Genomic DNA, 24425 nt, shown 5'->3' with positions numbered 1-24425 from the left:
GGCTGTCACCCTGGAGTGGAGCAGAATCACTTCTGATACTGATCAATGGCTTCATTAAAGCTTTGGAGCCTCTGTCCTTCCCACCCAGAGTGGTCCCTGTAAGGATCCAAGCTCCCAAATCCCTCCTGTGGGTCCCTGCCACCCCCCAGCTCCGAGGCACATAGAGTCTCCTGTCCCATTTGCCACCAGGAGCATTCAAGCAGACACCACCATTAAAAATCTCACATATCCACCTTGGTCCAGCATGGAACAGAGTTAAAATTCCAAGTGTGAATGGCACTGCATTGTTTTATTTGAAGTGTCTTTATACAATGGAAAGTGCTGGAATGTTGTTCCACATTTTACACATTTACACATCCACAACATCACACTTGATTCTCCTTATAAAACTGTTTCTGAAGGTTTTCCACTTACTCCTACTTACAGCAACTTCTACACTGGGGTAGAAATGAAATAATTTAAAAAATAGAAACACAACAAAGAATCCAAACTGGACTTCTGGAATTTCAAAAATCCAAAGCCTGCTGGATAACACAGGTTTTTGCTGGGTTTTTTACCTTTAATTCCATGGAACAGTGAGACAGTGAAGCTGGACTTGGAGTCATTTCAATACCTGAAGAGATACATAAATACCCCACCTGTGGAGGCAAGATGGACAAACCCCATTTCCCTACCTTTTTACTCGGTCCAGTTCCTATTCCTGCCTCTGGAGCAAGGACCTGCCTGCAGGATCCCACTTTGAAGCTGGTGGCAGGAGGGATCCTGAGCTGGCACAACACCGAGTTGAAAACCTCCACATCCCTGCCCATTCCTTTTCCCCCTGCTGTCAGTCAAGTGAAAACGCTTCTGGAAGTTCAAGAAGCCCGTCATGTACAACTGAAACACACTGAAATGAACCTGAAAAATCTGAATTTTGGAATGATTTCTACACAGGAACATCAGCAGCCTGGTTTGTTCACAAATCATTGTATCTTTTTAAATAGAAAAAAAGAAGAATCTGTCTAGACTAAAAAAGTTTGGCTATAAAATAGCATAAAAGCACAGGAGCAGGTGTTGTTATACCAAGGCATATTTTCCTCCTACTAAAACACTTAACACAAGATCACAAAATCAAAGATCTGTAATCTAAAAGATGCATCCTGGTCTCAGAAGCAGCAGATGCTCTGTCAGACACACAGGAGGCCACACAGAAAAAGTCTTCACGAAAAACAGCAAACAAGGGCTGAAACTGCATAAAAACTGGCTAAGCCAGGCAACTGATTGTCTTTGAAAATACAAAACAGACTGGAGAAGTTTACAATTAACCCTTGGGTGTTTTAGCTCCTGCCAGGACCTAAGAGTCACTGGATTTATTCAGATGTGGAGGCCAGAGGAATAAACATCCCCAGATCGTCAGAGAGGATCAGACACAACACACTCGACAGCCGGATCCATATTTCACTCTACTACTGTAATTAACTCCTAATTAGGTGTCTGCACCACCACAGACACCAGAGCAGCAGTGTTGGTGACAGACTCTGAGGTTCTTCCTCTGGTGTTCTCCTCCCTGTAGTCACCAAAGCCCCTGAATTCAGCTTCTCCATGTATTTGTGCCTCATGTCAAACTACAAACACACACTTGGCGTTTCTGAGAAAAGCAAAGGTTAACCTTCACCTCAGCTGGCAAGGAATTCGAGCAGAAGGAGTGCATTTCACTTGTGTTTAACACTAGATAAACTGGAAGCTGTTGGACAGATCAGCTTTTAACTGCTGTACAAGGAACTTGCTGGAACCCACTTGTGACAGGAAGAGATTATTTCAGCACTTGGAACATCACACTGTACAACAGAGAGGAAAGGGCGACATCTTAAAAAACTGCAACACAGCCAGACTCCCTAATTGTCACTATTTCAAGTCAGGTGGATTTGCTACACTCAGGGGGGACTAGTCCCTAAAATTAAAGTGCTTTTCAGAGCATTGGCATCCAAAATCTTGAACATGAGAGACAACAAGTCAGATCTGTTGTGACCTATAGCAGCAGCACAGACAGCAACACATGGACTCATCGGGTGCCTGGTGTTGGTACCACCTGGAGCAGCTCAGCTCTAACAGGGCATTGTGCCCCCCACCTCCAGGGCACACTCGAAGGCTTTGGAGTCACTCAGGATGGTGGGGGGTGGGTCTGGGCGCCTCGTCTGCAGGATCTTCTGTTTGGGGTTCTTGACCTCCTCCTCCTCCTCCGTCTCACTCTCACACACGTGCACAACCACGCTGGGGGTGGAGTCTGTCCCTGCGTGCAGCTCGTACTTCTCCCCTGAGAGCAGCCAGGAAGAGTCACGTTAAAAACACCCCCAGGGAAAAGCATTTACCTCAAAAACCCCTTAATAACTTCAACAACACAACCAAATAATCATTAATTCCCATCCCATCTTTGATGTGCTCAACCTCCACTCTTCACCAAACCTCTGAAATGCCTTAAAACAGTCCCTGTAGCAGTTACATTGCACTTTGAATACAATCAATCTTTTAACTGACACTTAGAGGAAGGCAGAGATGTAAAAAACTCCCAGGAAGACATCAGAACACAAGCAGCAAACACATTTCTAAGTGACATCATTTGTGCCGTACATTCCCGTGACATTTGTAAATTAAAAGCTACAAAAGCATTTAAGCACATCAAGCCTCCCCATTTCCTGCTTTTCACAGAAAGTAAACACCACGTTTCCCAGGAAGGCTTAGAAAGAAGTTGATGATTAAACACAAAATGTCCATATTGGCATCCAGACATCCTTAATAGCTGGAGCTGCTCATCTGCAAGAGACTGAACTTCTCATTCCTCTGACTTGTTTGTTCCTTAATCCTGAGGCTCTGACAAAATTCAGTATGTGGGTGTGATGGAGCCTCCCTCACAGTCCAGTTCTGTGCTACACTTTCAACCAATGAACTAATCCAGGAAAAAAAAGTGATGGATGGATCATTTCATTCAAGTAAGAAACACCACAAAGAAGAGACTCAGTTTCTTCTCACAGAGAAAGACAAGTAGATAAACTCCCTCCATAGCCACTTTTGAAGGCAAGTACCAAACAAAAGCAGGTAAATGTCCCTACCTGGCCCCAGCTTGGAGACAGCACAGAGCAGGTCATAATTGATCAGAGGAGTTGCATCTTCACTCTGTTTCCACCCCACTGGGGGAGAGGCAGGGGGAGAAATCAGGAACTGTTTCACAGGTTGTGGAGGAAGGAGGTAAGACTTGTCCCCTATTTCACTGGATACCTGCACCTGCAGGCAAAGCCAGGAGACAGAGATGACAAATATTAATTCCCTCTTTATTTAGTTTATTTCCCCACTAATGCACATCCATTCTCTGCACTTAATTCAGCCTAGCTTTAAAAACAAACCGAGTTCAGCTCTTGGTACATGTCATGGAACTACTGCAGCTCAGAGCTCAGCCTGGGCAGGGGCTGCTGTGGGACCTGTGCCAACCCAACAGGAACAAAGCACCTCTTACAAAGAGAATTTGGGACCCACTTATTTTGTTTCAGCCCCTCTGTGTGTCTGGGGGAAGGTGCTTTGGTCACTGCACAGAGACTGTCCCAACCAATCTCAGCTCAAGCTGAAAAGCAGAACTTTACCCTAGAATTTTGACACAGCTCAGTGTAGAACAACGAGGTTGAGGTGATTTCAGGTGTTTATCCCAAATGAAGCTCACGGGCAAAAGAGAGATAAAGTTACCAGGGACAGAGGTACAAGATCTCTGTGCTCCACTGTACCTGGGCAAAGTAAAGCTTCAGCTTCTTCCCGCTGAACTCCGTCTCGTGCAGCTCTATCCGTGCTCGTGCTGCTGCCTCGGGGTTGCTGAAGTTTATCCTCACCCTCCTGAAGCTTTTGAACAGCTGGAACGTCACCTGCTCATCATAGACTGTGAAAAGTGCTTCAAACCTTTCCTGGGGAGAAGCACAGGCATTCTCCAGATGCAGAATGAACATTCTCACTCGGTGAAAAGTCATTTTCCTTTCACTCTCCTCTCCCAAATCCCATCCATTTTCTGAATCGCCTCAACCTGCACGTTCCACACCTCCCTCCCTACTTGTAAATCCACGCTCAGGGCAGCACAGCTTTGTCTCACCGGTTAAATCTGAATTCCAGGAGCAAACGGATGTGAATGAGCCCAAAAAACTCAGAATACACAAAGTGCCACCTAGTGAGAGCTGCTCAGAGGTGCAGGTCTCCAAAAATACTGGTACTTGCACACAATTTTCATCGATGATCTCCAAAAACACTCTGCAAACCAGGTAATTTTTGTATTAGATAAACCAAAGTACTAACTGTGTAAGGAAAATGTCAAAATTCTCAGCATGAGTAAGAGTATTAATACAAGATTTTTGTCTCTTCCAAAGTAAACACTCACAAAAACAAAAAATTGAAAAAAATCCATGGTTTATTGAACATGGAATCTTATCCTCAAGTTCTTTAAAGATTGGTAACTGCATTGTCATGAAAATCAATGTCATGGTTATGAAATCCAATTAATAATCTTCAATTATGAAATTCAATTAATTTACCAGCTCTCTGATCCACAAGAGACCTCATTTACAGATTTTTTTTTCCCCATGTGTAAATGCAGTAGGAAATCTCCTGGTGTAGATTTTCATCCACTGTAAAAAGTCAGATTTAAATCACTGGATGAGGAGTCTGCAAGAAATCTCTTTGCAGTTTCATTTACTAAATTCTGGTAATATTTTGTTTAATTAGAGATCTAGATCAGCAAATAGGCAGAAAAGGAATCTTCTATTAAAAACTCTTTCCAGTGAACACAGTTAATTTGTCTGACTCCAACAGATCTCTCCCAAAAATCCTGGGGATGCCTTCCCTCATTATAAAAACAATGACAGGTTCAGTTTAAACAGCACTGAAGAAACTCTTCAGATGATGCCCATGTTTGCTTTAACAAAAGTAATGTTTTCCTGCAGCATTCTCTCCAACCCATCAACAACATCAGGGTCTTTATTAAATCACAAAACCTCTTCCTGCTGCACAAAGGGTGAATTTTGTACCTGACAAACACAGAATTGCAACTGAGTGGCTCAACCCTGCAGCTGAGAAGGGTGAGGATGTTCCAGTCCTGCCAGTCCCCTCACAAAGGGGAATATCTGAGAATGAAACAAGATGTACTTTTACCCTGTCTGGATTTCTCACATTGAACTAAACTGGATAAAACACTTTCAGCTGCAATGTGAAAGGCCAAATTCTTTAATGAGTTAAAGCCAAAAAGCTGCTGCATCTCCCTCGACACACCTGGGATGCAAGGACAGTGTGGGAATTCTTTCATGTAATGGAACTCGTTATTCCTGATGCTCTTGGAAGCAAAAGGAGTTAAGATTTGACTGGATGAAATGCTAACAAGCCAGAGAAAATTTACTTTATTACAAGGTCTTCATGAGCCACTTTCAATGTGTTCATGTCAGAACACACATCCTGCAAATTTACCTTGCTCTTTTAGCAGGATCCTTGCTTGAAATAAAACATTTACAAAACATTAAGAAACATCACAAAGAAGAGACTCAGTTTCTTCTCAGAAAAAGTACATAAACTCCCTCAATAACCACTTTTGAAGCACAAAACAAAAGCAGGTAAATGTCCCTACCTGGCCCCAAGATAAAGTTGATTTTATCAATTTAATAATTTAATTAATAAATTTTAAATTAATAATTTTTAAAAATTAGATTTTATTTAAATCTGCCCTTGGATGTTGTGCCATGATGTTTGGATAAAGAGAAAAAAAAATAATAATCAGAAGAGCTTTCCATGGGAACAGCATTATTATCTATTAATTTCTAAGGCCAGAGAAGTGTGGTGTTATCTGCCTCTTGGTAACTGCTCTCAGCTATCAGGAAAATACTCTGGGTTGGGTTTTTCCCTCAATGTGCATTAACACACTGAAAATCCAGACAAAAATGTCCAATAGCTGCATCCACACTGGGAACACCTCACGCTCTTTCCCCCCTTACCTTCTCCTCCTGTACCTCGAACACAGCCTCGTGAACACTGCAAGCAAAGAGTGAGGTAGGCAAGTCACTTAAATCCATCATCTCTTCCAAATCATCTTCATTTTCTCCAAAAATCATCTGCTCCTCCTCCTCCTGGTCGCTGCTGTACAGGTCTGACTGGCTGTCGCTCCAGGACTTCATGGAATCCCTGAGCATCCTTCCCCCCCAGCAGCTCCTGCTCAGGTGCCAGCTTCCAACAGGGCCCTGCCAGCCAAAGAAAACCCAGAAACAAACTGTGAGGATAGCCCATCTTCCTGCTCCCACTGTTAAAGGCAAATAATTTCACAAAAAAGATCAGGAATCAAGATGAAATTTGTTCTGGCTCCCACAAATCAGTAGCACCACATCCCCCTGCTGTGGATGGAGGGAGGACTCTGCTGTTCCATCAAAAGGAAGATAAAGTCTCCCCATCAAGAAACTGGAATTTCTCCTCCCTTTACTCTGACATGAATCACAAAAATGACAGCATTGTTCTACAAGCTTTTCTCCATGACACGCTTTACAGTGAGCAACAATTTCTTATTTAATAATTAAAACAATTTCCCAAGTAATCAGAGCAGTCCTCTGGTATCTGAAAAAATAACTTTATTTCATCAATGGGAGCACATGGACAAAGTTAAATCATCTCTCCAAAGCCTCTCTGAGCCAACCAAAATCTAAAATCTCCTGATGTAAGGAAATCTCCTTTTCCTATGGCTTTTCCATACGTAAGAGTATCTACAGAGAGGAGGAGTAAACACATCAAAGAAGAAAAAAAAAAAAAGCAAAGCAGCAAGAGACTAAATAAAAAACATCAGGGAGAGTACTTTTTATACAATAAAAAAGATTTTACTGGAGTGCACCTTCTGCCACCCCTCCCTGCAAAACTCTTGAGGTTATCACACTGCTGTGGGATGTAGTGCAAGTGAGAGAAAAACATGTAACTGCACCAGATCTGGATTTGGAAAAAGTGATAATTGTGACACAACACTAAAAAAGGTAAGCAAATACATTGTGTTTCATTGGCAATGACCTCATTTGAATATTTGCCTAATGAGGGGGGATTAACTGGGTTAATGAACAGCAACTGCCCCAGTCAGACCTTCAGCCAAACCATCTCAAACCCGTGCACACACCTGGGGATCTAAATTCTGCTGCCCAGCATGGCAGGAAGGATGGAAATTTTAGACAACAGGGAGCTGGTGGAAACCTCATTTCTTGTGCTTGCTGATTCATGCAAGGAGGGAAAAGGAACAAAAATGCGCCAAAATGGTAAAAACAAAAGGCACCATCTGGCTCTGAGGAGATCTGGACTCATCTAAACAGCACTAGGACAGACACCCACATCCAGCCAAGCTGTGGTGGACTGAGAGCAACATTCCAGCCTTGTCCTGGTTTTGATCCCACATTCCTGAGGGATCAAACCACCCAACCCACTAACATGCTCCCAACACCTGCTTTTCTGGCAGACCAAAGAACGGGGAGACCTCAAACAAGGAGAGAGCAACACTGGCAGAGTTTGGAAAGTAAACTCAAATACTTCAGTGAACGGTGAATCAAACATGCAGTGAGGAACACAGAGCAACTTGAAATTTGGTCAAGCTGAGGCTGAGCCTCACACTGCAAAACAAAGTCAGAGCAGCCAAACCAAACCCAGGTGTGACAGCTCAGCACAGAGTGCTTATTCTTACCATAGTATTAACAGCAATAAACTCAATTATAAGCCATTTCATTGCAATACTTGTTAGCAAACTACTGGATCACTTGCTCCCTCTTAGGTTTCAGATTAAACAGCCTTACCCAGCACGATGTAAAGGATCCCAAGAACTAAAGCCACTGGGATCAGACCTTTCACTAAGTCCTTTCTTCTGAGCGTTAACACCTGCTCATCATTCCAATAGCAGCTGACAGGGAATCACTTATAAACAAAATCCCCAACTTCATAGAAGGCTAAAAACCATCTGAAATTAAAGCAAAGCAGCTTCTGCCATGGGGAGTTGTCGTTCTTCACGGGCACAGACAGCACCGGGGAGTTTTCCTTGACATCCTCTGGACCAGCAGCTCATTCACAGTCACATCCCATCGCTTCAGGAACGTCAGGACTGGAAACGGCGTGGCAATTTCCACAGGAATGGTTAAATCTGCTCTGATAGGGAGCTCACAGGAAAAGATCCTTTCTGTGAGGGTGGGCAGGCCCTGGCACAGGGTGCCCTGAGCAGCTGCGGCTGCCCCCGGATCCCTGGCAGTGCCCAAGGCCACTGGGACAGTGGAAGGTGTCCCTGCCCGTGGCAGGGCGGGGAATGGGATGAGCTTTAAGGTCCCTTCCCATCCAAACCACTCCACGGTTCCAAACCCTCGGGCTGGATCCCGGAGCTGCCCCGAGTCACCCCCGCCCGCAGTCAGTGCCCGGCGGGACAAACCCGGGCGGGGGCCGGAGCGCTGACTGCGAACATTCTGAAATGTAAACCCCCCAACCCTCCATCTCCGCCCTGAAGGAGAAAGAAAACAACTTCCCCGCCCGCACCCGCGGCCCGGCCCGGCCCGGGGGCGGCTCCGGTGCGGCCGCGTCTCACCTCACCTGCGGACGGCTCTGCGTGAGCGGCGGCGGGGGCGCGCACTGCCCGCGGGTGGCCGTGAGAGGCAGCGGGAGCGCGCAGCGCCCGCGGATCCCGGGGCGGGGCGGCGGCGGGAACGCGCCTGCGCGCGCGTCCCACCCCCCCCCCCGCCCGTGCCTCCTCCGGGAGCTGAGGGGGTGTGTGAGGGGGGCCGGTGACCCGGATGGAGAGAGGGAGGGACGGAGGGGGAAGGAATGAGGCTGAGGGAGGGAAGAAAGGCGGGAGGGAGGGAAGAAAGGCGGGAGGGAGGCGGGGGCTCTGCGCATGCCCCGGCCCCGCTGAGGGGCCCCGGCGGGCGGGTGCGCGGGTCGGCTCCCCTGAGGGGCCGCGCGGCCCCGGCCCCGGCCCCGGCCCCGGCCCCGGCCCCGGTCCCGCCGCCTCCCTCACGGGGTTTCAGGCATCCCAAAAGCGCTCTAGGGACACACCTTGGGCGGTGTTTGTACGGCACGGATCCATCCCTGGAGAAGCGACGGGCGCCCGCCGCCCGCTGGGTCCCGTGGAGGGGCTCTCCAGGATCCCTGAGCTCAGAGCGATGAGAATTGATGTAAAAATCCTGCAAATCGCCCTCGGAGCAGCATCTGGTGGTGTGGAGGAAGGAGCTGCCCAGAGCAGCTGTGGCTGCCCCAGGATCCCTGGCAGTGTCCAAGGCCAGGCTGGACATTGGGGCTTGGAGCAGCCTGGCACAGTGGATCCCTGCCCATGGAATGGGATGAGCTTTAAGGTCCCTTCCCCCCAAACCGTTCTGGGATTCCGTGATTCCTCCACTGGCATTAATTGGGATGGCTCTGCCACCAGCCTTGGACAGCTGCCAGATGGGAACAGTGACAGTTTGTGTCCTCCTCGGAGCAAATCACAGCTTAATCCAGCCATGAGATGGTTTCAGACAGCCATCATCTGAGCTGGGTGGTATATCAGTGCCTGTGCACATTTATCTCTAAAGAAAGCACAAACCAACATTCTTACTTTGGTTTCTCACAAAAACCCCACACAAAACTATTGAAATAATGAGTTCCACAGCTTTGTCCTCACTTAGAAAGAAGACAGCGTGGGTTTGTGCTACAAGTAGTGAAATTTCCGTGGCTGAAGTATTTTCTTTTAAATTTCAGAAACAGGCTGAAAGAGATGCTGAGCTGGGCTTCTCTACCAGGTGATTTGTCTACAGTGCAGCCCTTTCCCTCATAAGAAAACAGCCCAGCAGCTCTCACTTTAGGAAGGTAAGAGCAGTCTCCCCTGTCCAGATAAAGGGATTCTGCAATTTAGATGCAGTGCAAATTCAGGTGGGAATGGGTTACTCTCCATCCTTAGCCTTCCCTTGCTGCAATCTCCTGCTTTATTGATTCAATACCACATTTTTCTCCCTGGCCAGCAATCCATTCTCTCTTAATACCACAAACTCCCAACATTTGTGTCCACTTCAGTGGCATTTTAAATGCTCTGTCTCTTGTAGTAACACCTCTGTTGTGGCACTCCTGTAACACTCCAGACATCAATAGCACATCTTTTTATCAGCACTTAAAACACTTGTAATACAACACACTAATCTTTGAATGGTGGATGTTAACAAAATACTACCACATTTATCAGAAATCCTGGGGATTAGGGAAGCTGCTCCTGCCAGCATTACCCAGGGATTCAGTGAAGTGCAGCTCTGAGGCTGCCCTTGGGTTGTTTTTCTTCTCTCCCTTTGTGGTTTGGGACCCCAAGAGATAAATTTAATTAAAAGTATCTTGAGGGTTATCCTCTGCTACTCCCCCCTGGACTGAAAACCCACCTGGTGAGTGTTAATTAGGTTGGCAAGCAGTCGATTAAGCTAAATTGCCACTCTTCTGTATCTCTTACTGCAGTCCTGTATCCCAGACATGGTGCCCTGTAGCTGAGGGGTGACACCTCCTCCAGCAGAGCGTTCCCAGCTGTTACCACAGGGCTTGGATGGCTCAGAGAAGCTCAATGTCAGTAAAAAACCATCGTGAGTCAGACCACCAAATATACAATGATTTTGGGTTTGTGTTCCCCCCCCCAGATCATGATTTCAAGCTCTTCTCCAAAATATTAAATGCTACATATTTTTTTTAAAGCCCTGTAAAACAAGGTTTTAAAAGTAAATTGCACAATTCCTACAGTTGGCCTCAAGTATGTGGAGACTTCTGTGAAACTGGGAGCATTAGTAATGCTGTAAGAGTCTGCATTTCATTTACAAGTATCCTGTTAAAAACAAACAGACAGTTCTTTCAATACACATTTTAGTCACCTAAATGCTGTCTTAACTTCTCTCAAGACATTTTTGGTCAATCAAAACTCTAGCAGGAGTATGGAGCAAGCCAGAAGTCTATAGGTCTTACCACAGTCTTTTATTCCAAGTTTCATTTTACCACAATCTTTTATTCAAAGTTTGGTTTCATTTGTCTCACCTGAAAGACAAATAGAATTAAACAGACATGCAACATTGCCTGTGAAAAATGAAGCAGTTGTCCTTTATAGTGCAAGAGTGTAAAGCCTGATTTATTTACACATTTTAAGGTGAACAGGAGAACGTCGTAGGCAGATCATTGTATACATTCAGCCAACACAGGAGCTGTGCTCCACAAAGTTACACATAAAATACACACTGAGAATGTTTTAAGTGCTCTGGTGCATTGAGAAGCCACACAAGGTGGAGGCAAGAGATGTCAGCTCACAGTGGGTAAAGGAGCCAGGGATAAAGCCAAGGAGCTGCTCCTTCATCAAAGTGCTGGGACAGCTCCTGGTGCTGAGAAACCCTTCCCATCTGGAATCTGGGGGTGCTGTGCCACGTGCAGGGCCCTGCAGTGTTGACGTTCACAGATCAGAGTGTGCTGTACAACAGTTAAATCATTTTTCACCCTGGAAGATGGCACAGGGCTCCTCTCCTTCAAACCTTCCTGTGCTGCTCAGCTGTAAATATTTGCTGCAATTCCAGACATGGCCGTGGTCACCTCAGACTGAAAAATATTCTGTAAAAAGTTCAGTGTGAGGGTGCAAAACTCTTCCTGTTTCATCTTCTCTGGACTAGAAGGGAGGTGAGGAGTTTAATTCACTCCTGAAAGAGCCAGAAAGAGCACAGAAGTCCCACAGCCAAGTTTAAATAAGATACTGGGTTTCTCTGGGCCCTGCTCATGCCTTTTCTTAGGCTGAAGAGCAGAAAATAACATTTTTTTGGAAGACTGGGAGAAAAAGCAAGAAAGAGGGAAGTGCATAAAATAAAAAACAAAAAAACCCCAACCCCATTTTAAGATTCCAGCATTGAACAGCAGCAGCAAACAGGAGTGAGGTGCAGTCCCTCTACATCAGCCATGGAGCTGAGGCCCACGGCCCAAGCAACACCCCAGGCTCCACTGCTGTGGCACAGTAATCAAAAATATTGTGATTTATGTGCTGTAGAAACAGACACCACCTGCAGTGGAGGCCTTTGGCAGGAAGTTTCCAGCAGCAAACAAAGGGAGATTTCCCTGTCGCTGCAGGTAAAGGGAGCAGTCATTATTAAGTAGAATTATTTGAGCACACAGAGACTGTGTAAATAAAACATGGTTATGTAAAGCTTTGGAGCAAGACTTGCCTTTACAATCTTTGAGAAGAAAGGGCCAAACCCACACAATACCACAAAAGCTCAGCTCATGGCTGGGGGCAGTTCCACTCAGAGAAGGGCTGAGGGCTCTGTGCAGGGAGGAAGGTCAGGAATCAGGCTCAGGAGAATTGGGGAGTTTACAGCACAAACACCCCTGAACCAGGCCAGAGAGCAGCCTGCAAGGGAAGCACAGCCACATCAGAGCAGCTCTGTCCCCTGGCTGTGTCCATCTTTCAGGATGTCAGGGCCTGTGCTGAGGAGGAAAACCCAAACCAGGCATTTATGGCTGCAAAGTCTGTGCTCCAGTCACCTGCTGGCTTTAAATCCTGTGAGAACTGGGACAACTGCACTGTTACACACAGGGCCATCCTGATCTGGATGTTAGCATCCTAACATTTAGGCCCTTCTGATGAATTATTTTATAGCACATAATTAACCACAAAGACTGTTGCCACGGAACAAGTGTGTGGGTCAGCACAGCTTGTTTTCAGACTCTGTGTTCTGTGGCTGCAGAACCAATAGGTCAGAACAGGTTGATTAAATGCAAGAGATAAGGAAAGGCAGCATTCCTGTCCCCTTCCCATTCAGCCTCCCTGCACTGCTTCATTTTGCATTGTTAATGAACAAAAGCTGTCCATAAATTCACCAACAATCGATGACCAGATCCAAAGGCAGTAAGTCAGTGTCACTGCACCCCAGCACGATGAATGCTCTGGCAGCATGAGCCCATTAACATCCTTGTCTTGCTTAATCACAAATAAAGTATTGAGGATGAAAGAAAAGCTGTTATTTGAGGTTTCCTAAGCTCCAGTGCAGGGGATGCCACTGATAAGATCTGAATTGTGTCCAGCTGGTGAAGAAACCTGGTTACAGCCCCAGGGCACCTCCCCTGTGCAAGGGGGAAGGTTATTTTTCTAAGGTGCACGAAAATGCCAAAGCAATCCAAAGTATGCCCAGATTGAATCAGTCTGCAGAGCTGGCAAAGCAAATACATGCAAAGGAACAGTTCTGTTGTCATTTACAAAGCAAGAACCTGGAATAATCATGTACAAGTCAGGGGAGTTGTTGGGAATTTCTGGCAGTGGGAACAGAAACTGGCCGTGAGTCAGCTGAACAAATAAAAATAAATAAAGCAGAAAGACTCTGTTCCAAATCTAAGATAATCCCAAACCCCCTGGTGTTAGAGGAATCACTTAAAAATACACAGAACATGAGCACTATTCATTTCAAATAAAGTTCCAAGGTCCTGGAGACTCCACTGTGCAGACAGCCCAAGCCACACTGAGTGGACTTAAAATTCAGTGTCACAGCAAAAAACCCCAATTTTAGAGCAGGTGGTGCTACCTAAGTGCCAGGATAACTTGCATCTACCAGTAAACGTTGTACTTTGTCCTCCTCACTTGACAGCTCCCCATTCTCCCTCCATATCAGCTCCTGGCCATCTCCTGGAAGCTGGAATGATAAATATCAAAGTACACAAAGCTGCATTATCCTCACAGGCTTCAGTGAGTGCTGGGCTGTGCAACTTCTCTCCTTAGGTCATCCACAATAGTAGACAAGGGGTTTTTTTTCATTTTTTTAAAAGAAAAAAAAAAAAAGAGAGCACCCCAGCTTACATCACCTAAACTGAGCTTTTGAATTAAGGAACGTCAACACCTCTCAGTATTTGGGACCACTAAAGTTGGGAATCCTGCCTCAGTCAGAAAGAAAATAAATAAACGTGATAAAGAATTAGGATTTTGTCCAAAATTACATCAATTCCCCACCAGATACAGGCACATCATTGTCATTTCTCCATGTCCTCATCCTTTACAGTGCTCCCTCTGCACCATTTAATCCAACTTGAAGCTCCTGCTATGAAATCAGAAAACTGGAAAATAATCTTTGTTCTAAGCCATATAATCCAGTGGTGCTCTAAAAACAACCCCCATCCTCTGTGCTTATGTTCAACACCAGAACAGTTGTACAGAAGTGCCCAAAATTTGTGGTTTGAAGGGATGAAGTGTTCACTCTCACCAGTTCTGCTGCTCTAACCACACAGCAAGTTCCAGTGTTGGTGCTCCTAAACAATTCCATTTATTGCTGTGTTAGGGGAGCTCCGTGGTCACACCAGGATTTAGAGCCTTCCTGGAAAATCTGTCACACTCCCTGTAAATGAAAGATTAAATCCTGCCCTCCTCTCTGTGAGCAGCTCCTGAAAACTTGTCTGGAGATAAAACCACTCCCAGCAGGGCTGAAAACTGCACAGTCACTTCCCTTCCACAGCATCTCCTCTCTTATCACTTCCATGGTGCTGCATTCACCATTCCACACTCCCAGCCAGCAGAATTCCAAGCAGAACTGGGATCTGCTTCCTGCCGAGATGGGTGCTTTCAACTTCCCAACTAGAAAGAGTTGTTTGTTTTAACAATCAGCCGGGAAAGTTCAGCTCCAGACGAGCTTGGAACTCTTATCAAGGTCTTGGAACTCTTATCAAGGTCGGCTTTACGCTTGCTTCTATTTGAACAGGTAAATAAATAAAGGTCAAACTCCTGGCAAATCAAATCAGTCCTTGAAGGTCACTCACTCCTTCTTGCTGTGCTCCAGCACCCTGTAGGGAGGGGCAGAGACTCCTTTGGATCCGTGCTGCTCCTGCACGATGGGCAGCGTGGCTGGAGTGTAGATTTCTGGCATGCTGTCGTTGTTCTCCAGGGCACCGTAGGAGAAAGAGGCTTTGAGGTCAGGCTGCACCGCAATCCCTTTGTCATGCATGTTCTGCATGCCTGCAAGGGCAGAGGCACAGATTAGGGACAAAAGTGCATTTTTCCTGCTCTCTGTTCAGGCAGGAAATGAGGAATCTCTGAGGCTCATCAGCTCCTCATGTGTTAAATCAAAGATGGGATGGGTTTGTGCTCAGCACCGGAGCAGCTGATTGAGAAATAAGCTTCAAGTGAACGAGGGATGGCTCTCAGTTATCCATCCAGTGCTGCACATCTTTTATACAGCTCACCAGAGACCTTAGCTGTGCTTCCCAAAGGAAATTTCTGCTCCTCTACCTTTTGGAACTTCTCAGCCATCCCTCAAAATCAGTTCTCCCTGCTGGACCAAGCCCAATCCTGAGCATATGCTCAAATCAGTTCATATTCCCAGCTAACAACTGCCTGATCCACCCAGTTCTGAACAGAGCCAAAGCCTGAGCCCTCCCTGGGCAGCCCAAGCCTTTAACAGAGTGATGAAGCCCTGGATTTTTACTGTTACCTGGCATGGCATCCATTGAGATGTAGGGCTCAAAGGGGACAGGCTTCTTCCTATTCCTGGTGATCAGGAAGACTCCCAGGAACGCTATGAGGCACCTGTGGGAGGAGACAACATCACTGAGATCCCTGGCAAGGGACAGCACAGAACATTCCGTGTTGCTCCACACACAATCCAGAGCTGGAGTTCAAGCACTGCCAAGTCAGAACTCCAGGGCACTGTCTCAGCTGAGCCCCCTGGACCAGCACTGGAACACCCCCAGCAACCAGCACAACTTCACCTTTTCTCAATCAAAACACAGGGAAAAGTTTGCATGTTAATTAATTAATTAACCTTGACTAACTGCAGGGGAAAGGAAGCATATCAACATTTGGTTTTCCTTTGATGGAATTCCAGGATTTAGCAGCCTGACCTTTGAAAGGCTCCCTGTAAACACCCCAACAACCCCAGACCTGGATTTTTACAGAGCAAGGTGCAGTTCAGAACAATGATCTCACAATTGTTTGGGGTTTTTTTTTCTGTACTTATCTAAAAGGCATTTGAGAATTTCCCCTGATTATGGAGAGTTAATTACACCAAAACACTGAGTTACACAGGAAATGTTCTACTGATCAGATCTGCATTGTGCCTTCTCCATGCTCTAAAAACTCCAGAAGTCAGACACAGTTCAGGGAAAGTGCAAAATCTGAAATAAGGTTCCCCAGAGAGGGTTTCTTTGGGTTAGTTTACAACTCTTCCAGATTCATGAGCAGGCATCTTGAAAACCAAGCCATATGCTCAACACCCGAGCTGATCTCCAGGATTTAGTGATTAATTGTTGTGAAATTGTGCATTACTGAGGGTTACATCATTTTTTCCAGACACAACACTGAGCTCTAAGGGCCACTCTCTGCTCTGACAAAGTGCTCTCAGCCTGTTCTTTTCTCCAAGACAGTTTGTCCCTCCAACAGAGAGATATTTTTAAAACAGATTTGTATTTTTAAAATTTGAGTCACATGAAGCAACAGTTTTCTGTCAAGGAAACCTGGAGCACTTACCCCAGTGCAAACATACAAATGTGGAGAACATCTTCACCCATGAAGTCCAGGTAAAAAGTTGCTCCTTGAAAAGGAAATAATTCATTACATCTTCCCAATTCCACCTTCAACACATCCCTCCAGAACCCACATCAGCCAGGATTCCTATTTTTATAGGCAGCACCTTTGTTTATTTCATGATCTTAAAATAGGTGTCCTGATTTCTATTTTAACACAAATTATTGACAAATCTTTTTGAGTTTCATGACCAAAATAGTTCTGCTGGTGTCACTAATAGAGATGCAAGTGAACCTGTGCAGCATAAACAAGAGGGACTATTTTGGAACAATGAAACAAATTGGATTTAACTACAAAGAGATACAAACTCTTGACCCTAAACAATAACAAACAGTTCAGACCTCTAAGAGAAGTGTCCTTGGTGTGCTGGGTGGCAGCAGGACACACATTCTGCCTCCTGCTCCTTACATTTTTAATGTAAAGAAAATAAGGTAAAAAATAAATAAAGATAAAAATAAAAATAAAATAAATAAGTTGCTGAATCTGAGAGCAGCCTGTGGCTTGGGAAACGACAGGAAATAAATACCAATTAAGGAGCAGGCCAGATTGATGACACTGAAGAGGAGCACTGAAAGGCTCTGTGTAATTTATGTATTTATTTATTGCCCTCTATAGCTGGCAGGGCATTGCTATTTACACAGCACTGCCAGGCAGATGCATTTCTTGAGTGTTGGGTTTGGAGTTTTTTGTGTTTGTTTTCCCCAGTTTTGCTCCTGTGTCTGAGGAGAACAAAACCTCTCAAAGGCTGTTCCTCAGGTCTGAGCCCCAGGGCTTGAAAATGCTCCTTTTTGTTCCTGCAGACAAAGCTTTTCCACGTGGGCAAGGGCTGAAATGAGAGAAATCCAGAAAGAAAAGAGCCTGTAAAGCTGGGAGCTGCTCACTCTAAATGCAACAAGAAGATTGTCAGGAAGAGATCCCAACACATCTGAGCAGAGGAAGCAAATTGGTCACACATTTGAACAAAATCTAGGTAAGTTCAATAAGGAAACATTTTACCTGAACATCTAAAAACACACATGGAATGAGAAACAGTCTCAAACATAAATTCCCCTGCACTTCAAACAAAATGACAGCACTGAACAGAAAATTTTAACACAGTCTAATGGGACAATTCACATTTTTAGAAAGGAAAAAAAAGAACAACCCAAACAAAGCCAGTGCAGACAGCAGATGACAAGAAAACTGAAGTCATCGTATTGCTGAGTATTCACCTTCTTCAGGAGGATTATTTTCCAAAATCTCTTGCCCATTTTTTAGAAAGGTTTGTGCAGTTACCTGCTGAGATTGCTGCTGTGGTGGACAGGATGTAGCCAATGCTGGAGATCTGAGCTGAGTCATAGAGCTGGGAGGCTTGAGCTAAAAACCTGCAACACAATCACAGGCAACAGGGGCTGATTGGGAAGGATCCTTTTTTTGGAAACACCTTTCAAAAGTGATGCATAAATTTAACGAAATTCATTCTTTTGCTCACTGAACAGCAGCAGCAGCCAAGTCTTGGAATGAATAAAAAGGACAGAAGAGGGTTTATGGCTGCACTCACTGCAGGCACTGAAATTACTGCCCCAACCTCAGGGCCAGAGTGTCCCTCATATTTTGAGAAGCCTTTTATCCCTGCTGCTACCAGCTTTTTATGATATTGCCAAGTACAAAGGGAAAAAAACCCTAAAAATAGACACATTATCAACAACACTTTGATTTTAGCCAGTGCACAGAGACTGCATTTGATTTGCCACCATTTCAGTCCTAAAATTGTTTGGCAAATACTGGAATGATGGGATTAAAACCACTTGGCAGTGTCACTTAGTGGAAAAGCAAAGACCACCCAGGCTCCTGGGACAGGTCACAGGAAATAATGGATAATTCTCCTAAATTTTAATAGGTATTTTTGTCATGGTAACAAACAGTTCCTGACCCAAACCCCACACAATTCCAGACAAAGAGAGGAGTTCTTACGTGGCCTGGTAGATGGCTGTGGCAATCATGCACACCAACATGATGTAGAAGATGGGTGAGTCCAGCTGCAGGGTTCCCTGGATGGACACCAGGATCATCCCAGCCACGGCCTTCACTGTCACCACAGTCATGGAACCTGGGGGGGTCACCACACTCAGCTTGGGCACCTGCAGGAGGCTGCAAACAACCCCAACACCCACAAAAACCGGACCCTCCTCCTGCCAGGGATGCAAACTGCCTGTTTTCCACCAGTTCTGCCTGTTTTATTCCCAACAAACCCACCACAGCAACCTCCAAGGGATCATTGAAGCCTTCTCTATCAATGTCTACAGAACTGGGAGCATTTACTGGTTTTCTAAGTGTTTAAGGAGTGTTGTGCAATCACATGATGGGAGGATAGAGATTTCCATTCGGTTTGGTTAAAAAAGCCAAGGAAGTCTCCAGAACAAGAATCAGGAAGAGCTTTCCTTTCTCTTTCTTGAAAGTTGAGCCATTCAGAATTAGGGCAGTTGCTTTGTAATTCATGGAGCCTCTGAGGCACCACTGAAACCCAGCCCCAAATATCTCAAAAAAACAAAAAAGAGTAAAAGAAAAGACACTGCAGGAACTGAAGGTGCTTAAACAGCAAAAACTGAGGGCTGTGACACAGATTTCAGCACGGCAGACTTGTGTTACTCATCCTTTTAAAAGTTTAATTGATTACAGTTTCTAGATTAAAAATAGTTATTAAATGTGTCAACCCAGAGTCACTGCAGGATCTGACTGTGGGATATCAGAACCATCTGGGACTCAGTTTAACAGGGACAAGCTGGAGTGGCAGAGGATTCCTCATTTCTTTAATCACATGGCAAATCTCCCCAGAGCCAAATTACTCTTGTAGGTCAAATCCTCTCTTTCACCCACTGGCTCAGCCCTCCTTGCCCACTGAATGCCACCCTCTGTGTGCCCAGATTAAAATTAAGAACACTAATAAATAACCTGCACTTTCTGTGCTTGGCAGATTATTTGTCTGATGGAGAACAAGCCTTAATTGTTTTCCAGAGATCCTAAACATCAGCTTCAGGAACATTTCTGGAGGAAATTAGTGCATTTCATGGCATTAATTAAATCAATATAATCCCCTGCATGCCATAGATGCCTCCATTTAGTGTTTAAAGATCTTACAAGTCCACATCAACTTACCCAGCAAAGCCACCAGCAGAAGAATAATGACAATGTAGTTTGCATTTCTCTCCTTGTAAAAATACAGGAGCAGACAGAAAACAATGATCTCCACAAGCTACAAAAAAGAGAAATGAGAATGTTAGAGATGCAGAGCACATAGGGTTGGCAGTAAATGAGGTTCTGAGCCAATCAAACATTAGAATAGGGGAAATCAAAGGAAAACAGGGATCCCACACAATTATAGACCAAATTCAGCATCATCTTAGATTCCAGTTAGAGGAGATATTCAGCAGCTTGTTGCAGAACAGGAAATATGGGGCACTTTTGGTGTTGGATTTCTGGTAAAGCAGCAGATCAAATGGTCCTGCCTGAACATTCACAGCAGAGATCTCAGTCTGCTTTCTGCAGTGGGGTTCCACAAGTGATCCCTGGAAAAATGGCCAAGATTGTCTTCATTAAAACACAAATTTCAGGGGATTTTCTGTAAGAGATTCGTGGCTCCAGAGAAAGTCAGCATGGCAAAAGCCCAGATTGAGGCACAGTCAATTTTCAGTTAAAGATATTTAGTCCTACAGAATTCAGATAAAGAAAAGGAGCTGTGCATGTGTCTGACACCTGGAAAAGCTGGCACAGGTTCATGAGTGAACACAAGGAACATCGGTAGCAACCAGAAGGAAAAATAATGCTGGAAATAGAAGTTCCCCCAGGAGAAAACCACCCCACCCTCCCTGGCCCCCTCACCATGTACAGCAGGAATGGCCAGCTCACTAAATGCCTGGTGATGTTTTCTGCTGTCATCTTCTCGTGGCTGTTGGGTCCAAATGTCACCAGCAGATAAGTGCCAACAATTGCCAGGCCACAGCCTACGAAGGACAGCACGTAGCGCCCTTGGGCAGGCCCAGGAACAGGAGAGGACAGGGTTAGTGAGGCAGTGGGGAGCATGGCATTAATGCATGAATCCCACAGGACCACCAGTGATGTCGTGGATGTTCCTCTGGGGGACTCTTGGGTGCTCTTCCTGCCCCACTTCCAAAATATTGCAGCCACCAGGGGCAGTGGGGGTGTGGAAGCTCAGACAAAGTTGGTACCAGGTGGCATCTGCTAAGTAAATAAAGCTACAGGATCTGCGTCTGGGGCTGATCCTGCCTGGCACTGCCCACAGCCCTTTTCCCACCTCTGCAAACACCTCCACGTTTATGGAATTCAGCTCATTTCCCTGTGCTACTGCAGAATCAGGGCTGCAGCTTCAGCCTGATTCTAAATTCTGTGAGGTTCAGGGGATTTGGCACAAGCCAGGAAAAAAGTACCCATTTGTAATAAACAGTGGATGAGATGACACATTTCTTCCAAGAGGTGCTAATGAGACCTTGCCATGCCTGTAATTATAATTCCTGAGAGGCCCTGCTATGAGTGTTGAATTGTAAACACAGGAGAAATGAAAGAAACTGTGAAACTTACTCAAAAATTCCTTGGGCTTCCATTTTTCTTTAATAAATATAATTCCTATGATTGCACTAGCTATGAAAAAAAAAGAAAAGGAGAGAGAAACAGTGAATTATGGAGTCAGGAATCTCCCACTGGAACACACTCAGATTCTCTCCTCCTTACCCACAACAGACACTGCACTGAGGGGCACAATCAGTGAGAGAGGAGCAAAGGCGTAGGAGGAAAACACTCCCAGTTCTCCCAGCACCAGCAGGAACAATCCACTCCACCAGGTCTTGGTCTTGAAGTAGGCCCGGGGGTCTTTGGAGCCTGCCAGCCTGATGTGGCTGTATTTCTAGGCAAGAAAACAGAAATAAAGCAGCTTTGTCATGTTGGATTGTTTATTTCAGTGCAGGATGAGTATTTGCTTCAGGACACTCACCTGGAGGTTGAGTGCAATGCTGCTGACAAGATGCCCAAAAATAGCCAGTAATGCCCCAATCAAGTTCTCCTGCAAAAACAAAGGGAACACACAATGATTAAATTTAGCCAAGGAATTCAGAGGGGTTTGCACACTCTGGAGGAGAGCAGGCTTCTAAAACTGTTCCTGAATCATGGGATAGTTTGGGTTGGAAGGGACCTTTAAAGGTCATCTGGTCCAACACCCAGCTGTCAGTAAACCCTGTTTATCTTCCTCCCTTCCTACCAAACTGAGGCAATTCAGATAAGTGCTGTGGCTGTGCTCCAGACCTGTGAACTCAGGTGGAAGATAAGCCCCAACAGCCACTTTCTCCAAGAGACTTCAGTTACTTTGCAGTTTCTCAGAGAGGAGGAAGATAAGGCTAAAAAACCCCACACCATCACTCACTCTTCCCTTTGAAAAACTCCTTTATGAGGATTTTATTGCCCTGGAATTCAACACAAAATGGATCAGGAACCTCTGCTTCCCAACTACTTTGCTCTTCTCCACTTGTGACAGCTGCTGGTTCAGTCACTACTTCAGCCCATCTGACGAGGCAGCACAATTATCACAGATTTTAGGCTGCTTTTTATATAAACCAGTTATTCCCAAGGTCACAGGAGACTGCTGACAGCTCCCAGCCAGCTCCCAACCTCTTCTGCACTGGCATTCCCAGCTCAGCAACAATTCTCACGCTCTATAGATGGAATTTGAAATTAAAAAAAAAAGAATGTCAAGCAGGCTGAGTCACAAAGGAGATACAGAAGAGTGAAGAGCCTGAGGCTAAGCCAGGCCACTGAACATTTGTGTGCTTCCAAAACTGTCTAAATCTCATTACATGTCATTAGCACTGTTCCTTCAGTCCAGTCCTTACCTGGACTGATTTGGGATAACCCAGCTCACGCTCAGAGTGATATTTATTTATCTCAATAAATGTACTAATCTTGATTTTCTCATACACAGAAGAACTTTCAAAGTCTTAGCAGCAGAACAAACACCTCTTTATCAGAATGCACAAAAATAGGATTTGCCCAAACAGCTTCACTCAAAACCACCTGAGAGAGGATCCCAGGACAGAGGAGGTGGCAGGAAGATGTCACTGTGTCACCACAGTGCAGAGTTTTCTGGGCTGTGACAGCCTCAAGTCAACAGCACTTGGGTCCACAAGGGCCCAGGACTGTGGTCGCAAATGACTTTTTCCACTGAAAAAAAGAAAAAAAGCCCTTCTTGCTGAGATTTTCTGAGCACCTTCAGAATCAGGGATTCAAACAGAATTTATCTGTTCCCAGCTGCAGAACAAGGAGGAATTACAGCCCCATGTCCCACCCCAGCTGCAGGCTCTGGTGCGGGCTGACCCTGCTGGAATTCAAACACCTGAATGCACAGAGCAAACCAGAACCTCTGCTCTGTTACTGCTGCATGGCTTAGGCTGAAAAGGCACCTCTCAGAATTACTGCACCTGAACACCTTCACACATCCACACCTTGCCACTGCCACTCCTCCCTCCAGTTCCTCTGCTCTGCAGACACAGAATTTCTCTCTTTCTCTCACTGTACACAGGATATGACACCCCAGGCCCTCCAGGAATGGCTGAATACAAAGACAGAGCCCTTTCTGCAGAAAATAACCCCAAACCAGCACCATGATCAGCTTATTCCAATCATCAGGGCCTTCTGGGGATGGAAAGTTCCACACTGGGGTGGAAAGCTGACCTTGTAAGAGAAGGAGTCTGTGTGTGGCTGCACAGAAACTGCTGCTGTGGCCAACGGGAGCTGCTGAAGCTGCAGGCTGGGGCTGTTGCCTCCTTCCATTTTGGGGTGGTTTTTTTTTGCTTTTCAGCCTCCTCGATGCTGGAATTTCTCTTTAAAGAAGAGACTTGGACCCTGCTGGAACCAACTTCTGGTAGCGCTCCTTGCCATCCATCCTGTTCCCTTGGATAAGTTCAGGGAAGCACAAACAAGTTCTGCTGCTTCCTTTCCCCTGCCCTGTCTCAGGGTGGGCACCACAGGCAGGAAGGAGGGTGGATGAGCCACTATTTCCAGCCAGTCAGTGAAGTGGCAAGCTTATATTCCTTCAGGGTGAATCTAAGGGAAAAAAGAAAGAAAACCCAAAGAATTAGATCAAATAAAACAGTGATCCAAAACCTGCAGTGAAGGATAGGCCACAGAAACGCCCCTGGAATCAAACTCACAGCTGCACAGAAAACAAGAAAGCAGATTTTAAATGTCTTCTTAGAAAGCCTTGGACAGAAACTCACACAGACTTTGCTTTACAAGCTCCTGCGAACTGGCTGGGCCGCAGGGGTGACACACTCAGCTGGCATTTAACAGCATCACAAAGGCTCTCAAGCCCTCCAAGCTCTGCTTTTCATTTCCCTCCTCCCGGAACCTCCAGTCTGCTCAGGACCAGCGCTCCGTGAGTCACCCCATCCCCACGTGCCGGGGATGACAGCGCTGCTCTCCCTGCAAGCAGAGCTCAAGCCAGGGGAATCCCTGCCAGCAGTCTGGAGGCTGGATTCCTCAGAGCCCGAATTCCTCGGAGCCAAACTCACTGGAGGTGTCTGGAAAGCTCCACACGAGCTCCCTGCACCCGCAGAGAGCTCGGGGAGCAGCAGCATCATCCCTGAACTGCCGGGTTGTCCCAGCGTGGGGGCACAACAGCCACGAAAGGGCAAAACCACCCATTTGTGAGGGGATGGGGCAGCAAATCCCCCTCCCATCGGGAGCAAACGCGGCCCGGGCAGCGCAGAGCACCCACACACCCCCGGGCCGGGACCTGCGCTATTCCCACAAAACCCTCCGGTGCACCTGTCCGTCCCCTGCTCCCCCGGGAGCGCTGCCGCCACTCACCGGCCCCGCCGCTGCCCGGCCCCGCCGCTGCCCGGCCCCGCCGCTG

At 46.0% G+C, this 24425-nt stretch overlaps 2 protein-coding genes across 4 annotated transcripts; both read right to left on the bottom strand.

Annotated features, from left to right (window-relative positions):
• Positions 1-270: 270 nt before the first annotated feature.
• On the bottom strand, positions 271-8698 carry RCAN3 (RCAN family member 3). Of its 3 annotated transcripts, none has more exons than XM_069035981.1 (5): positions 8579-8698; positions 5988-6230; positions 3750-3923; positions 3087-3258; positions 271-2293 (listed from the first exon to the last, which is right to left on the bottom strand). In XM_069035981.1, the coding sequence occupies exons 2-5, from the start codon at positions 6180-6182 to the stop codon at positions 2085-2087; spliced, it is 750 nt and encodes a 249-aa protein (XP_068892082.1). In that variant the 5' UTR covers positions 6183-6230; positions 8579-8698; the 3' UTR covers positions 271-2084. The 3 variants fall into 3 exon arrangements, with proteins under 3 accessions (XP_068892082.1, XP_068892080.1, XP_068892081.1); XM_069035979.1 differs by having other exon boundaries at positions 8584-8698; XM_069035980.1 differs by lacking the exon at positions 8579-8698 and adding an exon at positions 7806-8536.
• Positions 8699-10947: 2249 nt separating this feature from the next.
• Positions 10948-24423, bottom strand: NIPAL3 (NIPA like domain containing 3). Its single transcript, XM_069035960.1, has 12 exons — positions 24380-24423; positions 23243-23614; positions 21513-21581; positions 21254-21425; positions 21104-21163; positions 20387-20532; positions 19664-19760; positions 18482-18617; positions 17804-17892; positions 16472-16535; positions 15438-15532; positions 10948-14962 (listed from the first exon to the last, which is right to left on the bottom strand). Exons 2-12 carry the CDS (start codon positions 23339-23341, stop codon positions 14763-14765), a joined length of 1227 nt encoding a protein of 408 aa, XP_068892061.1. The 5' UTR covers positions 23342-23614; positions 24380-24423; the 3' UTR covers positions 10948-14762.
• Between the last annotated feature and the right edge of the window lie 2 nt (positions 24424-24425).

This window comes from Aphelocoma coerulescens, chromosome 23 (genome assembly GCF_041296385.1).
Source record: "Aphelocoma coerulescens isolate FSJ_1873_10779 chromosome 23, UR_Acoe_1.0, whole genome shotgun sequence".
In the NCBI taxonomy this organism is placed as follows: domain Eukaryota; kingdom Metazoa; phylum Chordata; class Aves; order Passeriformes; family Corvidae; genus Aphelocoma; species Aphelocoma coerulescens.
This window is presented reverse-complemented; position numbering and strand designations above follow the sequence as displayed.